Source organism: Narcine bancroftii, chromosome 2, assembly GCF_036971445.1.
Source record: "Narcine bancroftii isolate sNarBan1 chromosome 2, sNarBan1.hap1, whole genome shotgun sequence".
In the NCBI taxonomy this organism is placed as follows: domain Eukaryota; kingdom Metazoa; phylum Chordata; class Chondrichthyes; order Torpediniformes; family Narcinidae; genus Narcine; species Narcine bancroftii.
The window spans coordinates 177,791,279-177,809,799 of record NC_091470.1 but is presented as its reverse complement, the minus strand read 5'-3'; the positions used below and the strand labels follow the sequence as shown (position 1 = coordinate 177,809,799).

Below are 18,521 nucleotides of genomic sequence, written 5' to 3'. Positions count from 1 at the left end.
ATATGAGATTTGTCAATACAGGTACACAATCCTTTATCCAGAAACCTTGGGGGACAGTGTGTTCCGAATTTTGGATTTTTCCAGATTTCGGAAAGCCAGATTTAAACCCACCCGAATTGTGCTGCTGTATCCACCCCCATCCCCTTCCAGTCGCACAGCCGTCTCCCCACCTTGCCCACCCAACTCATGCTTCTGGTCTCCCCCCCCTCACCCACCCGACTCACGCTGCCAGTCTCTCCCCCTCGCTCACCCAACTCAGGCTACCCCCACTTGCTGGATTTTGGAACTTTCCAGATTTTAGATGTCCGAATAAAGGATTGTGTACCTGTACTCTATCGTCATGTACCCATGTAACATTGACTTGAGGAAGTTAATAAAAGTATTGAAAAATTTAAATTTAGACATACAGCACGGTAACAAGCCCTTCCAGCCCACAAGCCCGTGCCGCCCAATTACCCTACAACCCCCGGTACGTTTCAAACAGTGGGAGGAAACCGGAGCCTGCGGAGGAAACACGCGCAGACACAGGGAGAATACGCAAACTCCTCAGAGACAGTGCAGGATTCGAGTCCCGGTCCCGATCACTGGTGCTGTGACCGCTACACCAACCACACTACCCTTTACTTCCAATAGATGCTGCATGACCTGAAATGAGTTTCTCCAACCCCTGTGTGTGTGTTGCACTATTCCAGTGCTCCCTGGTTAACTCGTTGTTTATCTTATTTATCTTTGGGCAGGGCACCAGGGCAGCAGACAATATCCATTTCCAACTGCATACGAGCTTGTGGTGATCAGCACCTTGAACACCAATCCTGGAGTTGTGGTCAGCAGAGGGCTCCAGGATTCTCCGGCATAAACAAGGATGAACAGGAACGTAGACAAGATGGAGGGGAACTTTTGTACCTCACAAGGACCCTCTTATACTTCCAGATTGGAAATTTGGGAGGAGAGGCCTTAGACCAGTGGTTCTCAACCTTTATCTTTCCACTCACACCCCACTTTAAGTAATCCCGAGGCCATCGGTGCTCTGTGATTAGTAAGGGTTTGCTTTAGGTGAGTGGAAAGAAAATGTTTGAAGCCCACTGTTTTAATCGTCCCTCATTGACTCGTTCTGTGCACCGTTTCAGAACTCCAAAGGAAATGGGCCAATGACCATTTTTCTCAAGCAAAATATTTCAGTAACAAATGGGTGTGGAGCAGTGGTTCTCAACCTTCCCTTCCTGCCCACACACCATGGTGTAAACATTTCTTTGTTCGGAGGGTGGTGAATCTCTGGAATAAATGATTTTAAATATTTAGAGCAGAAAAAATGTTTTTAAAAAGGAGCATCAGGGCAGTGCCCTGGAATTGGAACCAGCATATTCCGTAGATTGAATAGGTGGGGGTGGGGGGGGGGGGTGGGCGGGAGGGGTGGGGGGGGGTGGGGGGGGGGTGGGGGGGGGGGTTAACTATTGCTTTTATTTTTCCAGAACTCATTCACTTCTTTTTATATTGACAGATGGAATTTAATGCAGACAAGAGTGAGGTCTTGCATTTTGGATGGACAAAACAAGGTAGGACATCTACCACGGTGAATGGTCGGGCACTGAGGAGTGCGGTAGAACAGAGGGATCTGGGAATACAGATATATCATTCCCTGAAAGTGGCGTCACAGGTGGACAGGGTTGTAAGGAGAGCTTTTGGCATCTTGGCCTTCGTAAATCAAAGTATCGGGTGCAGGAGTTGGGATATGATGGTGAAGTTGTACAAGACATTGGTGAGGGGGTATTGTGTGCAGTTTTGGTCACCAAACTACAGGAAACATACCAATACGATAGAAAGAGGGCAGAGATTTACTGGGCTGTTGCCTGGACTTCAGGAACTGAGATACAGGGGAAGGTTAAACAGGTTAGGACTTTATTTGCTGGAGTGCAGAAGAGTGAGGGGAGATTAGATAGAGGTATTTAAAATTATGAGGGGGATCGACAGAGTAAATGTAGATCGGCTTTTCCCATTGAGGGGAGGTTAGAAACAAACCAGAGGGTGTGGGTTAAGGGTGAAAGGGGAAAAGTTTAGGGGGAACTTCTTCACACAGAGAGTGGAGGGGGTGTGGAAAGAGCTGCCAGCTGAAATGGTGAATGCACATTAAATTTTAACACTGAAGAAAAAATTGGACAGGTACATGGATGGGAGGGATATGGAGGGTTGTGGACTGGGTGCAGGTCAGTGGGATGAGGCAGGATAATAGTTTGGCACAGACTAGAAGGGCTGAAGGGGCTGTTTCTGTGCTGTAATGTTCTATAGTTGACGTACTGGGTAAAATCCGAAGAACATTGATGTGCCTCTGACTGACACACAGGGAGCATCACTGCGGGATTCTACAAAATCACTCTTCAGGGAGTTTCCAGACCACAATATTTAAACATCTAAGGAGTAAACCTTAAGACACAGGAGCAGAAATCAGCCATTCAGCCCATCGAGTCTGCCCCGCAATAAGCTGATCTATTCTCCCAATCAGACCCACTGCCCGGCCTTCTCCCCATAACCTTTGATGCCCTGGCCAATCAAGAACCTGCCTTAAATACACCCGATGACCCATCCTCCACAACTGCCCACAGCCACAAATTCCACAGATTCACCACCTTCCGGCTGAAGAAATTCCTCCACATCTCTGATTTAAGTGGACACCCTTCAATCCTGATGTTGTGCCCTCTTGTCCTGGACTCTCCTACCGTGGGGAACAACTTTTCTACATCTACTCTGTCCACACCTTTCAACATTCAAAGTGTTTCAATAAGACTCTCCCTCATTCTCCAAAATTCCAACGAGTACAGGCCAAGAGCTGTCAAACGCTCCTCGTACGATAACCCTTTCATTCCTGGAATCATCCTTGTGAACCTCCTGAACTCTCCCCAATGTTAGCACATTCTTTCTTAAATGAGGAGCCCAAAACTGTTCACAATCCTTCATGTGAGGTCTCCCCAGGGCCTTATAAAGCCTCAACATCACATCCGTGCCCTTAGATTCTATTCCTCTTGAAATGAATGCCAGCGTCGCATTTGCCTTCACCACCGGCTCAACCTGCAAGACACTCTGATTACTGGCCTGAGAAAAAGAGACCACATCCTGATTTTGGAGCACGTGAGATTTAAATTTAAAATTTTAAAATTTGGGTGCAGCACAGTAACTGGCCCTTCCAGCCCACTAACCTAAGCTGCCCAATCTCATGTACATTTTGAACAGTGGGAGGAAACTGGAGGCCCCGGGGAAAACCCACGGAGGCACGGGAGAACGTACAAACTCCTTACAGACAACATGGGAATCGATGATAAGAGAAGTTGAAGAGAATACATTTTCACACTGGGAAGCAGTGTTACCGTGATTGAAGGTTGGTGCCAATGACCTCCAAAGAGTGGAAAAGCAGAGGTAAGTACCAAAAGGAGCCACAATCGTTCGTTCCTCAGTGCGCTACAGTAATGGGCGCTACAGGCCAGATCTGGCACAGATCCTCATCACTTGCTTAAGAGGGGCACGAGATGGAGGAGAAGGAACAAAAAGTATTCAACCAGTGAACGGCCCGTCATCACGATTTGATAGAGAAACGATGTTTTTTGTGCTGTCACCGAGGGAGTGCAAAGTAAGTTGGCACGGAAACATTCTTGAAATCAAGAGTTCCCATCAATATTTACAAGGCAGTTCCTTTATTTTCGCAGTGGATTGAAGGTGAGTTCCAACAAAGAAACACGTCCTTCGGTGCACCGTATGGGATGCTGGGCTTCATGAGTCGGGGATTAAGTTCAGGAGTCTCTCTACAAATCTCTGGTGGAGTATTGTGTTCAGTTCTGGTCACCTCATTACAGGATGTGGAAGCTGTGGAGAGGGAGCAGAGGAAATTCACCAGGACGTTTCTTGGATTGGAAATGACTTATGAGGCAAGATTTGCAGAGCTGGGACTTTTCTCTTTGGAGCTTAGAAGGATGAGAGGAACTTGATAGAGGTCTTCAAGATTCTGAGAGGGATAGATAAGGTGGACAGAGAGCACCTTTTACCCAGGGCAGGATCAGCAAACACCAGAGAATGTCTGTACAAAGTAAAGGGGGGGATGTCTAGGGGAGATGTCAGGGGTAAGTTTTTTTTTTTACAGAGAGTTGAGGGGGCTTGGAATTCCTTGCCGAGGGCGGTGGTGGAAGCTGGAACATTAGGGGCATTTAAAAGACTCTTAGACAGGCACATGGATGAAAGAAAAATAGAGGGTTATGGGGTGGGGAGGGGTTATTATTTTCTTTCTTTGATAGGAATAGATTGGTTGGCTCATCAAAAGGACTGTCCACACTAACCATCTGAGACTCCTATTCATGAAACCACGTGTATAGATGAATACTTATCCTGCAAATGTATTATTTGCCTGGTTGTATGTCTGCATGTTTTGCCCCGAGGACCGGAGAACGTTGTCACGTCGGGATGTACTTGAACAATCAGTTGACAATAAACTTGAACTTGACCTGACAGCATCTATTTTTTAAATGCAGGTTATGAGCAATTTTCAGTAATTTATCTCAAATCACATAAAACAATCAGGAAAAGACAAAGACAAATGGTGGCAGAGGATGATTTCCTCTTAGTCTGGTGGTGCCTCAGGGATTGGTGCTGGGTCCAATGTGGGTCAATCCAGATCACTGATGTAGATGACAATGTGGTCAATTGGATCAGCAATTTTCAGATGACACTAAGATTGGAGGTGTTGTGGACAGCAAAGAAGGTTTTCAAAGCTTGCAAAGGGATCTGGAAAAGCTAGAAAAATGGGTTGAAAAATGGCAGAAGGAATTTAATGCAGACAAGTGTAGACAAACCAAGGTAGGACGTATACGGTTAATGGTCGGGCACTGAGCAGTGCGGTAGAACACAGGGATCTAGGAATATAGACACATCATTCCCCGAAAGTGGCGTCACAGGCGGATAGAGTTGTAAAGAGAGCTTTTGACATCTTGGCCTTCATAAATTAGTATTGAATGCAGGAATTGGGATGTTATGGGAAAGGTGTACATCGGTGAAGCCAGATTTGGAACATTGTGAGCAGTTTTGGTCTCCTAACTGCAGGAAACCAATAAGATAGAAAGAGGACAGAGAAGATTTACTAGGACATTGCCCTGGACTTCAGGAACTGAGTTACAGGGAAAGGAGAAACAGGTTAGTCCTTTATTCCCTGGCGCGTAGAAGAATAAGGGGAGATTTGGTAGAGATATTTAAAATTATGAGGGGGACAGACAGAGTAAATGTAGTCGGCTTTTTCCACTGAGGGCGCAAGAGATACAGAGGACATGGGTTAAAGGTTAAGGGAAATATAAGGGGAACTTCTTCACACAGAAGTGGTGGGAGTGTGGAATGAGCTGTGGTGGTGAATGCGGGCTCAATTTTAACATTTAGGAAGAATTTGGACAGGTACGTGGATGGGTGGGGGATGGAGGGCTGTGGACTGGATGCAGGTCAGTGGGACTAGACAGAATAATAGTTTTGCAGAGACTAGAAGGGCCGAAGGGCCTGTTTTCTGTGCAGTGATGTTCTACGGTTCTAAAGTATGTGCACAAGTTGACCTGCGTACAGAGAAGGAACTGACTCCATTTCACAGTTGTTGGCCTGAGTTGTGGTGTGGGCTCAGGGTTAATCTCTTGGGATAATAATACACTGGGAGCGGAGTGATGGCTTGAATTTCAAGCCTAACATACTGGAGGAGTCAGGAGGAAGGTAACTGCAAAAGGCCGCATTTGAGTCGTGAGCTGGATGGAATTACTGGCAGGCAAAAGCAGGTCTTGCAGAAGCAGTAGCCAAAAAATTTTTTTCCTGTCATGGTCACTGCCTACTTGACCTTTCCAGAAGCAAAGCAAAGATAGTTCACAATATCCCCAGTGGATTGAAGTGGAAAATCCATGAACCACAACAAAATGCACCATAGATATATCACAACCTTAACATTTTGGACAAAGTTTCTCTGTCTTGATTCAGTGCTTCCAAATGTTATGAAATGGAAGTTATCAAACCCTGTTTCGAACCTTGTTTAAATGGGGCACCCAATTATGAAACCTAGCAAACCCCATCATGGGCACATACCTCCCGACCACTGAAAACATTACATTTAAAACATTTTAAATTTAGACATACAGGCCAAATGGTCCACAAGTCTGTGCCACCCATTGATCCCAGCTAAGTTCTGAACAGTGGGAGAAAACTGGAACCCCAACCCCCACCCCGGGGAAAAACCCTTGCAGGCACAGGAAGAACATACAAACTCCTTACAGACAGCGCAGGATTCGAACCCCGGTCGCCAGCATCATAACAGGTCTGCGCTACCGTACCGCCCAGGGAGGCAGTCAACTTTATAAAGGACTCCCATCACCCAGGTCACAATCTCTTCTCGCTGCTACCGTCACACAAGGGGTACAGAACCCAAACACCCTCTGGGTTTTAGAACAGATTTGTTTTGCCCCAACTATCATGCTCTTGACCCTTGTCATTCTCCCCTCACCCTAACCAGACACTACACCAGAACCACAAAATATCTGCCTGCAATCTTCAAACACGCGTCATGTGAATATTTATACTTTATATTATATTTTTTCTGTCATGACATACTGTGGCAATTTAATTTATACTGTTGCACTTGGCGAATCTTACCTACTTGTTTGGCTGTGGAATTTGGCTGTCAATCCATTAGAACAATAGTGCACAGCACATGTCCTTTGGCCCTAAATTTACATAAATTTAAATGTAGGCCGACAGCTCTTTCAGCACAAGCCCGTGCTGTCCAATTTACAACCAATTGACCTTCAACCCCCATCCCCGAATGTATTGAAGGGTGGGAGGAAACCAGAGTCCTCCGGGAAAAACCCACGCAGACACGGGGAGAACATACAAACTCCTTACAGACAGCGTGGGATTGGAACCCTGGCCACTGGTGCTATAACTGCTACACTAACCGTCCTGCCCAGTGCAATGTTGTACTGATCCGTGTAATCCTGCTCCACAATAATCTGATTGTTTCCTACTTCACACCCATAGCCAATGTGGCACTTGTGTACCTGACAAACTCATCATCATCTCAAGAAACGAGAATTGTAGGAACATTTCAGGCTGAGTTATGAACTTTGCAGGACCTATTTCTTGTTGAAATGCAGAAGAACTCTGCGTTCTAGTGAAGAATATACTCTTAATGAGACTTGCTCAAGCAAATGTGGGTTCCAGAGTGGATAAGAAGCACTTCAAAGCATCAGAGCACAGTTTTAAGGACATCTATCATCAAACTGAGACAATTATATGAACGATTGCAGAGGTTTATGGAATCAAGTAGTGTTTGGTCGACTTTGGAGAAAAAAATCCAAAGTGCTCATGTAAATTAACTGACTGTTCTGGATAAACCATGTCTGGATGGTTTACCATCAATCGTGACATTGTGGTTCCAGAGCAGACTTCAGGAAAGGAAATCCAAACCACTCTGACTAAGAAAGATGATCTTGCTCAAGTTCATTGCCAGGAGAAAACAACCCAACAGTTGATTTCACACAAAGCACGTGAAACTAGGAATTCCCAAAACACTGGAAATGAGACCACTACACGTCAACAACTCAGTCGGAAAGAGAGTGGAGAGAACCAAGTTCCTTGGCGTTCACTTAATTAAACCACTGTAATAGCATTGCACTAACCCGCTGCACTAACCCAGTGCTTTTGGGAAAACATGACACTTAAACTACACCTTGTAGCCCTGATAGAGACTGAAAGACACAAGAAAGCCATTTATATGAGATCATAGTTACTGTCGGGAGAGGTTGGTGGGTGCCTGTGGGTCAGGCAGCATCCGAGTATAAACGGTCTGGGCACTCTTCAACCGGATGGCATTCATATTCACTTCTCAGGTCTCTGCTAGCCTGCTCTCACTTCCCTTCCCCTGACTCCTTTCCCTCAGCTCGCCACCCTCCTCCTACTCTGTGCCCTCCCTCCCTCCCTCTCCACCTCCTGCCTGTGGGACCGCGCAGACTTAAAATATAACAGGAAGTTACAAAAATAGATTCTATCTAAAAAGCAGTACGTGATAGGGAAATGATAAGGTGATTTTCATGATCAGCAACTCCAAATCCATAAAATATATCCAAAAGTGTTCAGGAAGCAAAATCTTTGTTGTCCCATGTAATGAGCATGTGCACCGGAAAACATTTGTGCTTTGGCAAATTATTAGATATCTTGGATTAATTTTACATAAACAGTATAAAATGATCTACTAAACATTTAAATGACTTCCCTTGACTTGAAAACTCATTCTGGAGTTTCATTTGCTGTGGGTGGTACCTTAATATCCAAGCAGTTCTGGTCGCTAGCTAGATTGGGGACTTCAGGAGGGAGTCAGGAGAACACGACCCAGTCCTCATCGAGGGCTCAGTAGTGGAGAGGTCAAAAACTTCAAATTCCTGGGTGTCGACATCTCCGAGGATCTGTCCTGGAGCCTCCGTGTTGATGCAATCATGAAGAAGGCTCGCCAGCGGCTAGACTTGGAGAGGAGTTTGAAGAGGTTCGATACATCACCGATGACTCTCAAAAGCTTCTGTGGAGAGCATTCTGGTTGGTGGCATCACTGCCTGGTATGGAGGTGCCAATTCTCAGGACAAGAAAAAATCTCCAGAGTTGTTAACTCAGTCTGCGATATCACGAGCACCAGACTTCACTCCATTGAGGACATCTACATGAGGCAGGGACCACCCACTCTTCACTCTGCTACCAACAGGGAAAAGGTACAGGAGCCTGAGGTGAGCACTCAATGCACGAGGACGGCTTCTTCCCCTCCATCAGATTCCTGAATGATCATTGAACCAGACATGGCCTAATTTTGACTTTTCATGCAATATTTTCATTTACTTTTGCAAGATGGTTTATCAAAAAGTTGGCACTGTACCACAAAACAATAAATTTCACGAATTGTTCTTGACGAAAAAATCTGATTCTGATTAAAATCCAGATCTGTCATTTCCAGAAACCAAAAGTACTGTCACGTTCAAGAGAAGGCAAGTCCTTGGCGTTCAGGAATAAAACAGCAATTCAAGCTTTTGCTTTATATTGGTAGTCAGGATGTCATTCAAGAATCCACATGGTTGTCTGATGTATGAGCCCTCAATATCAATGGGAGCCAAGACAGAAACCAACAGAAATCCTGGGTTTCCATTCAAGAAACAAAGAGATGTAGAATTGCATTGTGAAAGAGATGAACCTTCCTGCTGGAATATCAGAAGCATGCATGGTTCTATCAGGACCAAAGTCTAGATGTCTTGTTGGAATAAAGTCAACAGGGTATGGGCTTGCAGATGTGGACACCTCGAGTTGTGTTTCTGGATGTTGCCAAGAGTCAAACCTTCGTTGGGACACCGGGCAGAGTTGGAACTTTAGCTTGAATGCCAATTGGAAGCCTCAGTACAGTTCATAGAATGGAAGGAATCAGACAGACGCACAGGAGGCACAATACTGTTACAACACCAGCGACCGGGTCTCAAATCCCACGCTGTCCATAAGGAGTTTGTATGTTCTCCCTGTATCTGCGTGGGTTTCCTCCTGGGGCTCCAGTTTCCTCCCATCGTTCAAAATGTACCAGGGGTTGTAGGTAATTGGGCAGCATGGGCTCGAAAGCTGAAAGAGTCTGTTACTGTGCTGTGTGTCTAAATTTAAAAAAAAATATCCCCAGGTTGGTTTCATCGTCGGAGAATCCAGGAGTGATTATGGGAACAAAGAGTTGAATTCCAGTTCAAATGCCCATTTGGAACTGGACTCTCAATTTTGAATAAACAAGAGATTTTAGTTTGAGACCATCAGGAATGAATTTCTCAATCAAGAGACTGTCTAGATTTGTTTACAGACCATATATTCAGGGTGGCACAGTTCGCATAGTGTTTAGCACAACACTGTAACAGCTGCAGCCACCAGGGTTCGATCCGGTGCTGTCTGTAAGGAGTTTGTATGATCTCCCATGAGCAGGGGAGGGGGGATTAAGGTCAATTGGGTACAATGGGGCAGGATAGGCTGGTGGCTGGAAGGGTGTTACTTCTTGTATATCTGAAGTTTGTAACCAGTTGAGGGACCATCAACGTAGATAATCTTATTTAACTGATCTTTAGCAGATTCGGGTTCTAAACGTGGTTAGAAGGAGTTTGCGTGTTTAATGAGACAATGAACTGCAATGAAGATATCTGGGTTAAGAAGGCGAAAAGACTTTTTCCTCTAGTCAGAGCATAGCATAAAATTGGTCGTCAGAATTATGTTCAAAATTATCCCAAGTGGTTCTCTACTGTTCAAGTGTGGAAACCAAACAAATCCAGCCCAAGTTATTGTGGGGGCCATTCATTTATGAACACAAGGTATGCAATCCAATGTAGTAAAAACACATAGAAATGCTGGAGGATCTCAGCCGGTCCACAGGAAGTAAAGATTTATTACCATTTTGAGCCTGAACCCTTCCTCAAGGAATCAACAGAGAACATGAAGGCATCAGAATAATGACTGAAGACTGGCCAGGGGAGGAGTCCAGACCAACAAAAGGTGTTAATTGGATACAAGAGGAGAGATGAGAATGGATTTTGGTTTGCAAAAGGAGATAGAGGGAAAAGGGGAGAGAGAGAGAGAGAGAGAGAGAGAGAGAGAGAGAGAGAAAGAGAGAGAGAGAGAGAGAGAGAGAGAGAGAGAGAGAGAGAGAGAGAGAGAGAGAGTGCAATCTGTGGGAAAGGCGACAGGGGGAAGAAGGGGGGGGGGGTTTTAACGGAAACCAGAGAAGTTGATATTAATTCCATCTGGCTGGAGGGTGCCCAGACGGATGATGTGGTGTTGTTCCTCCATATTGCGGGTGGTCTGTCTGACAGTGCATGGGATCATGGACGGACATGTCAGAGAGGGAATGGGACAGGGAAATGAAATGGGCGGCCACTGGGAGATTCACACTATTGCAGCGGACAGAGCCAAGGTGCTCAACGAAGTGATCGCCCAGTCTGCATACAGATGCCTTCCTGTTTTTTTTTTTACCTTGAAGAAGGGGTCAAGCCCGAAAGGTGGGTAATGTATCTTTACCTCCCGTGGACACTGCGAGACCGGCCGAGTTCCTCCAGTGTCTCCGGTTTCACTCCAATCACGGTGTGCGCAGACTTTCATATTTCACTCTGAATCATTTCATCTTCATCAATCCCATGCCTGAAAAAAATCTCCTTCCAAAACAAATCAATGGTGACATTCAAAAGACTCTAAGCTCATCAGTTCACCTCCCACTCCAGGGACATATCATCTGAACTAAATATGAAGGCAGTGTTGCCCTGTGGCAAGCAGATCTTTCAGATAAATCACAAAAATTCAGAGCCAAATAGGAAAAAAAATTCTCCTTCATGTCTCGACCAATTTATCCCCAGTCAATATCACAAATACAGATTATCTGGTCATTATTACACAACTATTTGTTAACAGTACTTTGACATACATGCAGATCTATTTGAAATAAATGAATACTTTAAATGGACCTGTTTGTTGACAGTTGAGTTCAACACCACTGTAAAATCTCTACTGGTCAGATTGAATACAAGGGGACATTTCCAACATTGGCACAGTTGACGTGGTGGTTGGCGCAACGCCTTTACAGTGGCAGTGATTGGAACCAGGGTTCAAATCCCATGCTGTCTGTAAGGAGTCTGCATGTTCTCCCGGGGGTTCCGGTTTCCTCCCACTGTTCAAAACGTACCAGGGGTTGAGGGTTAATTAGGCGGCACGGGCTCATGGGCCGGAATGGCCTGTTACCGTGTTGTATGTCTAAATTAAGAAATTTAAATTTAAATCTACAAAGTGAACGTCTGGTCTGTTATATCCCACCCCCTGCGTCAGACAATGGAAACAAAGTGTATCACAAGAGGCCGATTACTTCACTAACACTGACATTTTGGCTCAAGTTCTCTTGCAGAAGGGGTGTGTGTAGATGGGGAAATGGACACTTCCTTCCCTGGTGAATTGGAGCAACATCATCTGCCAAAAGCAAGCATTAGCCAGCAATGAAATTCATAGCCTTAAAAATGAAGATTTCATTCAAACCCACTCTCCACAAAACTGAAGATTTTTATGAACTGTACAATTTTCTGTTATATTTATTTATATATTATTTATATTTATATCTTAAACGATTTCCTTTTCTTTCTCACACAGAAGGCCATTTAAACACGGCACAAGTAAAAAAGTGCAATGAAAAATATACTACTCGTTAAGTGCATCGAAATCCAGGCATTGTCCACAGCCATTGGATTCAGGAGTGTTCATGCATGGTTGATGAGACAGTATAAAATAATTATTCATTGTTAAAAATGGTTTTTGTTCCGTTGTTTTCCAGCCCCATCCCACCGCGAGCAGGCTTGACCGGGGGAAGTGGAGAATCCCACTGCGAACAGGCTTGACCAGGGGAAGTGGAGAAAGGGGAGAGGAGAGATGAGTTAAGTCGAGGGTGGGAGAGATGTCTTGCACCTGACCTTGCTTCCACCAGCCCCACCCCTTCCACACCCCCGCTCCCCACTGCAGACCCCTGCCCCCTTGCATCAGTGGCTGCTGGCGTTAAGGAATTCGCCGTTTTCAGTGATCTGGAGGCGAGGCGGAGGGTGCGATGATGTCAAGCCATTCAGCTGGGCCTCGCTGCACCGGTCTTTCATTTGAGTTAAGGAACTCATCAGCCGGGAGTTGTTGGCCCCCATTGTTGAGAGCTGCCTCTCCTAAACAAAACAAATAAAATATAAAAAGGGAAGAAATCCATGTTAAAGCCACAGCATCCATTGCCAAGGAGGGCGAACCCCTCTGTACCTTGGAACAGCCCATCCATGTCCTCAAAACAATGCACCAGGTAGCCAATGTACCACATGGAGGGGGAGGGGAGGGGGCAACAGGCATTAATGAACGTCTTTATTAAGTAGAATGCAAACATCGCTCTGTGCATTCTCATTAAATTATTAATACTTCAAAACTAGGGCGGCAGGGTCAGCCTAGTGGTTCGCGCTGTTACAGCACCAGCGACCAGGGCTCGAATTCCGCACTGTCTGTGAAGAGTTCGTACGTGCTCCTCGTGTCTGCATGGGTTTTCCCCCGGGGAGGGTCTCCGGTTTCCTCCCACCGTTCAAAACGTACCGGGGGAAGTAGGTCAATTGGGTGGCGTGGACTCGTGGGCCAGAAGGGCCTGTTACCATGCTGAATGTCTAAATTTTAATATATATTATTTAAAATTTAAAAATTTCATATGGGAGATTGAATATTAATTGCTTTAAGGGTAGTGATAAATATTATGAACAGGATTTAAGGATTTGCTTGCCAATCTGTTCAAAACTATTCCATTGCAAGTGGAGGGAATTATAACCTAACTGGGAGAGCTCACACTTTCACCTGCAGGTTCGATACAAACCAGCTCAAAGCCACAGAAGCAGGAGAAAGTCTCGAAGCTTGGGGGCTGGCCGGGCAGGAGGAACAGCAGGTGGCGGGAGAAAGGAAAATCAAAGAAAAGAAATATCTTTAAGGCGGGAAGCAGATGGCATCTGCGGCCAGATCAATGGTTAAATAAAGACACAATTTTAAAAGGTAAAAAGAAGCAAAGTAAAGGGGGGAGGGTATGTTTTAAAACACAAGATACCCGGATTGGCAATTTGGACCTGATCAAAATAAGGAGCGTGTTTGTGTAGGATTTTGGCTGGATGATTCCAGGGTACAACAACATTTCAAAGCATCAAGAATCAAATCTACCAACAGTTGACAACATCTTTGCATTCACATCCCTGGTGCAATATGCTTCTGCACGGTGGCCTGAGCTCTGGGACCATCAGAATTTGTTAAGGGTGCTGAGCAATGATGCAATGGGCAAGGCTTGGTTTCTGTGGATTCCAATGAACAGATGTCTGGTCTTCCTTCTGAGTTGTCCAATGAGAGTTCTAGCTTCAATCTCACAATGCAGTCTCTCCTCCCACGTCACACAGAAAGAAACCAATTCCATCAGGGCATTGATTTGAAATATAAGCACACGGAACCAACTTCTACACACTCTCTCCACTGGACTCACGAGGGCTGGGGCCTGAGACAACAGAACAATCTGCAGGGGGAACTCAGTGGGTTGAACAGCAGCAGTTGGGTGGGGGGGGGCAGGAAGTAAACTTTGAAGTGATGGGGAAATATCCTTCACCGAGAACAATGGTGGAGAGGGGAGGTGCGAGGAGGAGAGGGCAGGACTTCCTCCAACTTTGCCCACTGCAATCAGTGCTCGTGGTGGGACCGCCCTTCCGTGGATGAGATCATGTGCAGATTCAGTGACCATTTCACACAGAATCTGCATTCTACCAGCTCCGGTTTCCCAGATGCATGAGATTTCAACCCCTTCCTCACTCTGCCCCTCTCCAATCTGTCCGATCCCTACCCGGTCTTCTCTTCGTCCTTCTCCATCCTGTCCGATCTCTACCCTGTCTTCTCTCCATCCATATCCAACCTGTCCGATCCCTACTCTGTCTTCTCTCCATCCATATACAAGCAGTCCGATCCCTACCCTGTCTTCTCTCCATCCATCTCCAACCTGTCCGATCCCTACACTGTCTTCTCTCCGTGGTTCTCCAACCTGTCCGATCCCTACCCTGTCTTCTCTCCGTCCATCTCCAACCTGTACGATCCCTACCCTGTCTTCTCTTCGTCCTTCTCCATTCTGTCCGATCCCAACCCTGTCTTCTCTCCATCCATCTCTAACCTGTCCGATCACTACCCTGTCTTCACCCTGACCTTCTCCAACCTGTACGATCCCTACCCTGTCTTCTCTCCGACCTTCTCCAACCTATCCGATCCCTACCCTGTCTTCTCTCTGTCCTTCTCCAACCTGTCCGATCACTACCCTGTCTTCTCTCCATCCATCTCCAACCTGTCCGATCCCTACCCTGTCTTCTCTCCATCCATATCCAACCTGTCCAATCCCTACCCTGTCTTCTCTCCATCCATATCCAACCTGTCCGATCCCTACCCTGTCTTCTCTCCTTCCTTCTCCAACCTATCCGATCCCTACCCTGTCTTCTCTCCGTCCATCTCCAACCTGTACGATCCCTACCCTGTCTTCTCTTCGTCCTTCTCCATTCTGTCCGATCCCAACCCTGTCTTCTCTCCATCCATCTCTAACCTGTCCGATCACTACCCTGTCTTCACCCTGACCTTCTCCAACCTGTACGATCCCTACCCTGTCTTCTCTCCGACCTTCTCCAACCTATCCGATCCCTACCCTGTCTTCTCTCTGTCCTTCTCCAACCTGTCCGATCACTACCCTGTCTTCTCTCCATCCATCTCCAACCTGTCCGATCCCTACCGTCTTCTCTCCATCCATATCCAACCTGTCCAATCCCTACCCTGTCTTCTCTCCATCCATATCCAACCTGTCCGATCCCTACCCTGTCTTTTCTCCGTCCTCTCCAACCTATCCGAACCCTACCGAGTCTTCTCTCCATCCTTCTCCAACCTTTCCAATCCCTACCCTGTCTTCTCCCCGTCCTTCTCCAACCTGTCCGATCCCTACCCTGTCTTCTCCCCGTCCTTCTCCAACCTGTCCGATCCCTACCCTGTCTTCTCCCCGTCCTTCTCCAACCTGTCCGATCCCTACCCTGTCTTCTCCCCGTCCTTCTCCAACCTATCCGAACCCTACCGAGTCTTCTCTCCATCCTTCTCCAACCTTTCCAATCCCTACCCTGTCTTCTCCCCGTCCTTCTCCAACCTGTCCGATCCCTACCTGGTTTTCTTCACCATCATGGTGAAGCTCAACCCAAATTGGAAGAACAAATCACGTTTTTAAAAATGCACAGAACATTAACAGGCCCTTTCGGCCCACAAGCCCGTGTTGCCCAATACACCTGATTGACCTACAACCCCAGATATGATTTCAACAGTGGGAGGAAACTCACGCAGACACGGGTTACAGACAGCGCCATATTCAAATTCTGGCCGCTGGCGCTGTAGCAACAATGTGTCGACTACTAACAGTACCATCCTCTCTGCTGATTGGGCTGGGCAGTCGATAACCCATTGGCATGAGCATTGAATTCACCAATTTTAGGTAACCTCTTGTTGTCCTACCCACCGTCAGTCCACCCCTCTCTTTTCATCCCCTTTTCCAGCACCCACTGGCTCATTTTCACCCACCCCCTTCTCTTCCTGGTTCCATCCACCTCACCACACATTTCTCCCCCCGATCCCTCTGCCCCATCTTCCCTTCACCTATCCCCTGATGGTTCCTATTGTCGTCAGATTCCATCACTGGGACTCCATGTCCCCCCCTCACCACCTCCTCCACCAGCCATCTCCACCTTCTCCCAACTCTGCCCCATTTTGCTCCACCCATCTTTCTTTCTCTTCTCCCCCTCTCTTTTTCTCCGGCACCTACCAATCACCCCTGCACTCCTTTCCACCTCCAATTCCACAGCTCACTCTCCCATCTGTACACCATTTGGTGCCCTCTGTGGTCCAACAATTCCTCGATGGCCCCGATCTCACCCCTCCCACCCTCTCCTCATCATAGCGAACATCTCTTTTCTCCACAGTCGGACTTGGGACAAGGTTTCAAACCAAAGTATTGCTGTGCCCTCTCGAGTGCTGCTGAATCCACTGAGCTCTTCCACTTTCACATGGCCTGTGGAGATTCCCTTTAACTGCAGACTATTTTGACCTGTGAATGCATTCAGTCAATAACTGATGCAGCAGAGATTTTAAAATCAAAAGCAAACATTACCTCCCTGTTCTCAAATATCTAAAAACAAAGATTGCATTAAAATGGAATTGCCTGGGATTATAACAATGCCCTGTCCTTTCTTTAATCTTCACCCACCCTGCCTCCTTCGCAAATTGAAGTGGTCCACATTTGCCTTGGTAAATAGTGACCTTTGATGTCTGTCTTGGAACTGAGTGTCAGAGAATAACATTAAGTGCAGGAACTTATCCCTTCTTGCAGTGCCCCCCCCCCCCCCCCCCCCGTCTGACTTAGTATGTACCTGCTCAGTCTGCCCTCACTGCTCCAGGTCACCCGGCAGGGTGGGGGAGGGGGGGCGTTGTTCAGCCCCGGCAGGGGTACTTTGGGACGGAGGCGAGATTCTGCAGTAGCATCGATCACCTTTCCTGCTCAGCAAGCTTCTGCCCCCTCGAATCTCAGCTGTTCCTCTCTGCAAAACTCTACCACTCTCTCCAGCCTCCAGATGGTACAACCAACCTCCAGCTCAGTTGAAATGATCAACTGAGGACACGCGATTCAAGCAGCCACCCCCCCTTATCCGTGCAACTGAAATTCCCAAAGACGTGGTGGCTCCCTGAACAAATCAAAGGCATAATTGATGGCTTTAACGCTCCCACAATGAACTTTATGGAAGACCAGACAGGAGGCAGAACCTTTGTTCATCTCAACCTTGGATTTCCCTGACTGGCAAGTGGAGTTAAAATGAACCTCGTGGGATACACTGCCTTTAGGTGTCTGGTGGCAGTGGTGTCAATACTATTGCTTGGATCACATACAAACAAGACATGGAACAAAGGCTTCAACTTGTGATGGATGGAAATCATGTAAACACAGCAGGATCAAGCAAAGTAACAGCTCATTCTCCTTTTGGATTTTTGCATTCATCACCCATTCCAAAGTGGACTCCCTCCTCTCGGTCTCCATATTGGTTTGGCTTTTTGAATATTCTTGGCCTTGTCCTGCGGAGTATTATTGAAGGACATGAACAGGTTTAATAGGGTCACCTTTTACTGACCCTATGTTACTTCATAAAGTTTACACGTCACAGACAGTCCCCAAAACCTGGATTCGCAGTTGAGATGGGATGTCAAAGTCTCAGAGATTAAAGTTTGAGGTTGAATTAGTGCCAATGGTACTCATTCTGGATCACAGTCTCAATGAAGTGACTAGTGGAGTTCGTCAAGGATCTGTTCCGGGACCCTGCTTTTTGTGATGTTTATGAATTACTTGGATCAGTGGTTCTCAACCTTTTTCTTTCCACTCACATACCACCAAACGTAATCCCTCACTAACCACAGAGCGTCTACAACATCCTCTACCATAAGGATGAGAACCACTGACCTGGATGAAGAAGCGGAAGGATGGGCCAGTAAGAGTTGAGGATGGAGCTGATGGTCGCCAGAGGTTACAAAAGGATAGAGTCAAGATGCAGACTTGCGCAGTAAGTGGCAGATGGAGTTCAATCCGGGTAAGTGTGAGGTGATGCATTCTGGAAAGACAAACCAGACGGCTGAGGACAGGGTTAATGGTTGGTTATTTAATAGTGTGGAGGAAAAAGAGACATTGGGGTTCAAATCCATACATCTCTCAAGGTTGACAGGATAGTTAAGGCAGCCTAAGGGATGTTGGGGTTCATTAGTCAGGGGAATGAGTTCAGGAGAAGAGAGGTCATGTTGCAACTCTACAAATCTCTTGGTGAGACCACGCTCAGGGTATTGTGTTCAGTTCTGGTCACCTCATTACATGAAGGATGTGGAAGCTGTGGAGAGGGGCC

The 18,521-nt window shown here is 46.5% G+C and overlaps 1 protein-coding gene across 15 annotated transcripts in view; it reads right to left on the bottom strand.

Moving 5' to 3' along the window:
• Positions 1 to 18,521, bottom strand: part of LOC138754646 (ras/Rap GTPase-activating protein SynGAP-like) — a 469,786-nt gene that overhangs the window by 258,801 nt on the left and 192,464 nt on the right. For 7 of the 15 annotated variants that reach the window (XM_069919215.1, XM_069919216.1, XM_069919201.1 and 4 more), the window contains one exon: positions 12,651 to 12,734. The exons of 3 other annotated variants lie outside the window; for them this stretch is intronic. Coding sequence is in view for 3 of the 12 variants with exons in the window: in XM_069919203.1 (XP_069775304.1) it covers positions 12,564 to 12,734 (171 nt within the window). In the remaining 9 variants the exon portion in view is untranslated. Of the gene's footprint in view, positions 1 to 12,106; positions 12,735 to 18,088; positions 18,237 to 18,521 lie in introns of those variants that run through there. 5 more of the 15 variants (XM_069919210.1, XM_069919212.1, XM_069919203.1 and 2 more) reach the window with 3 other exon arrangements.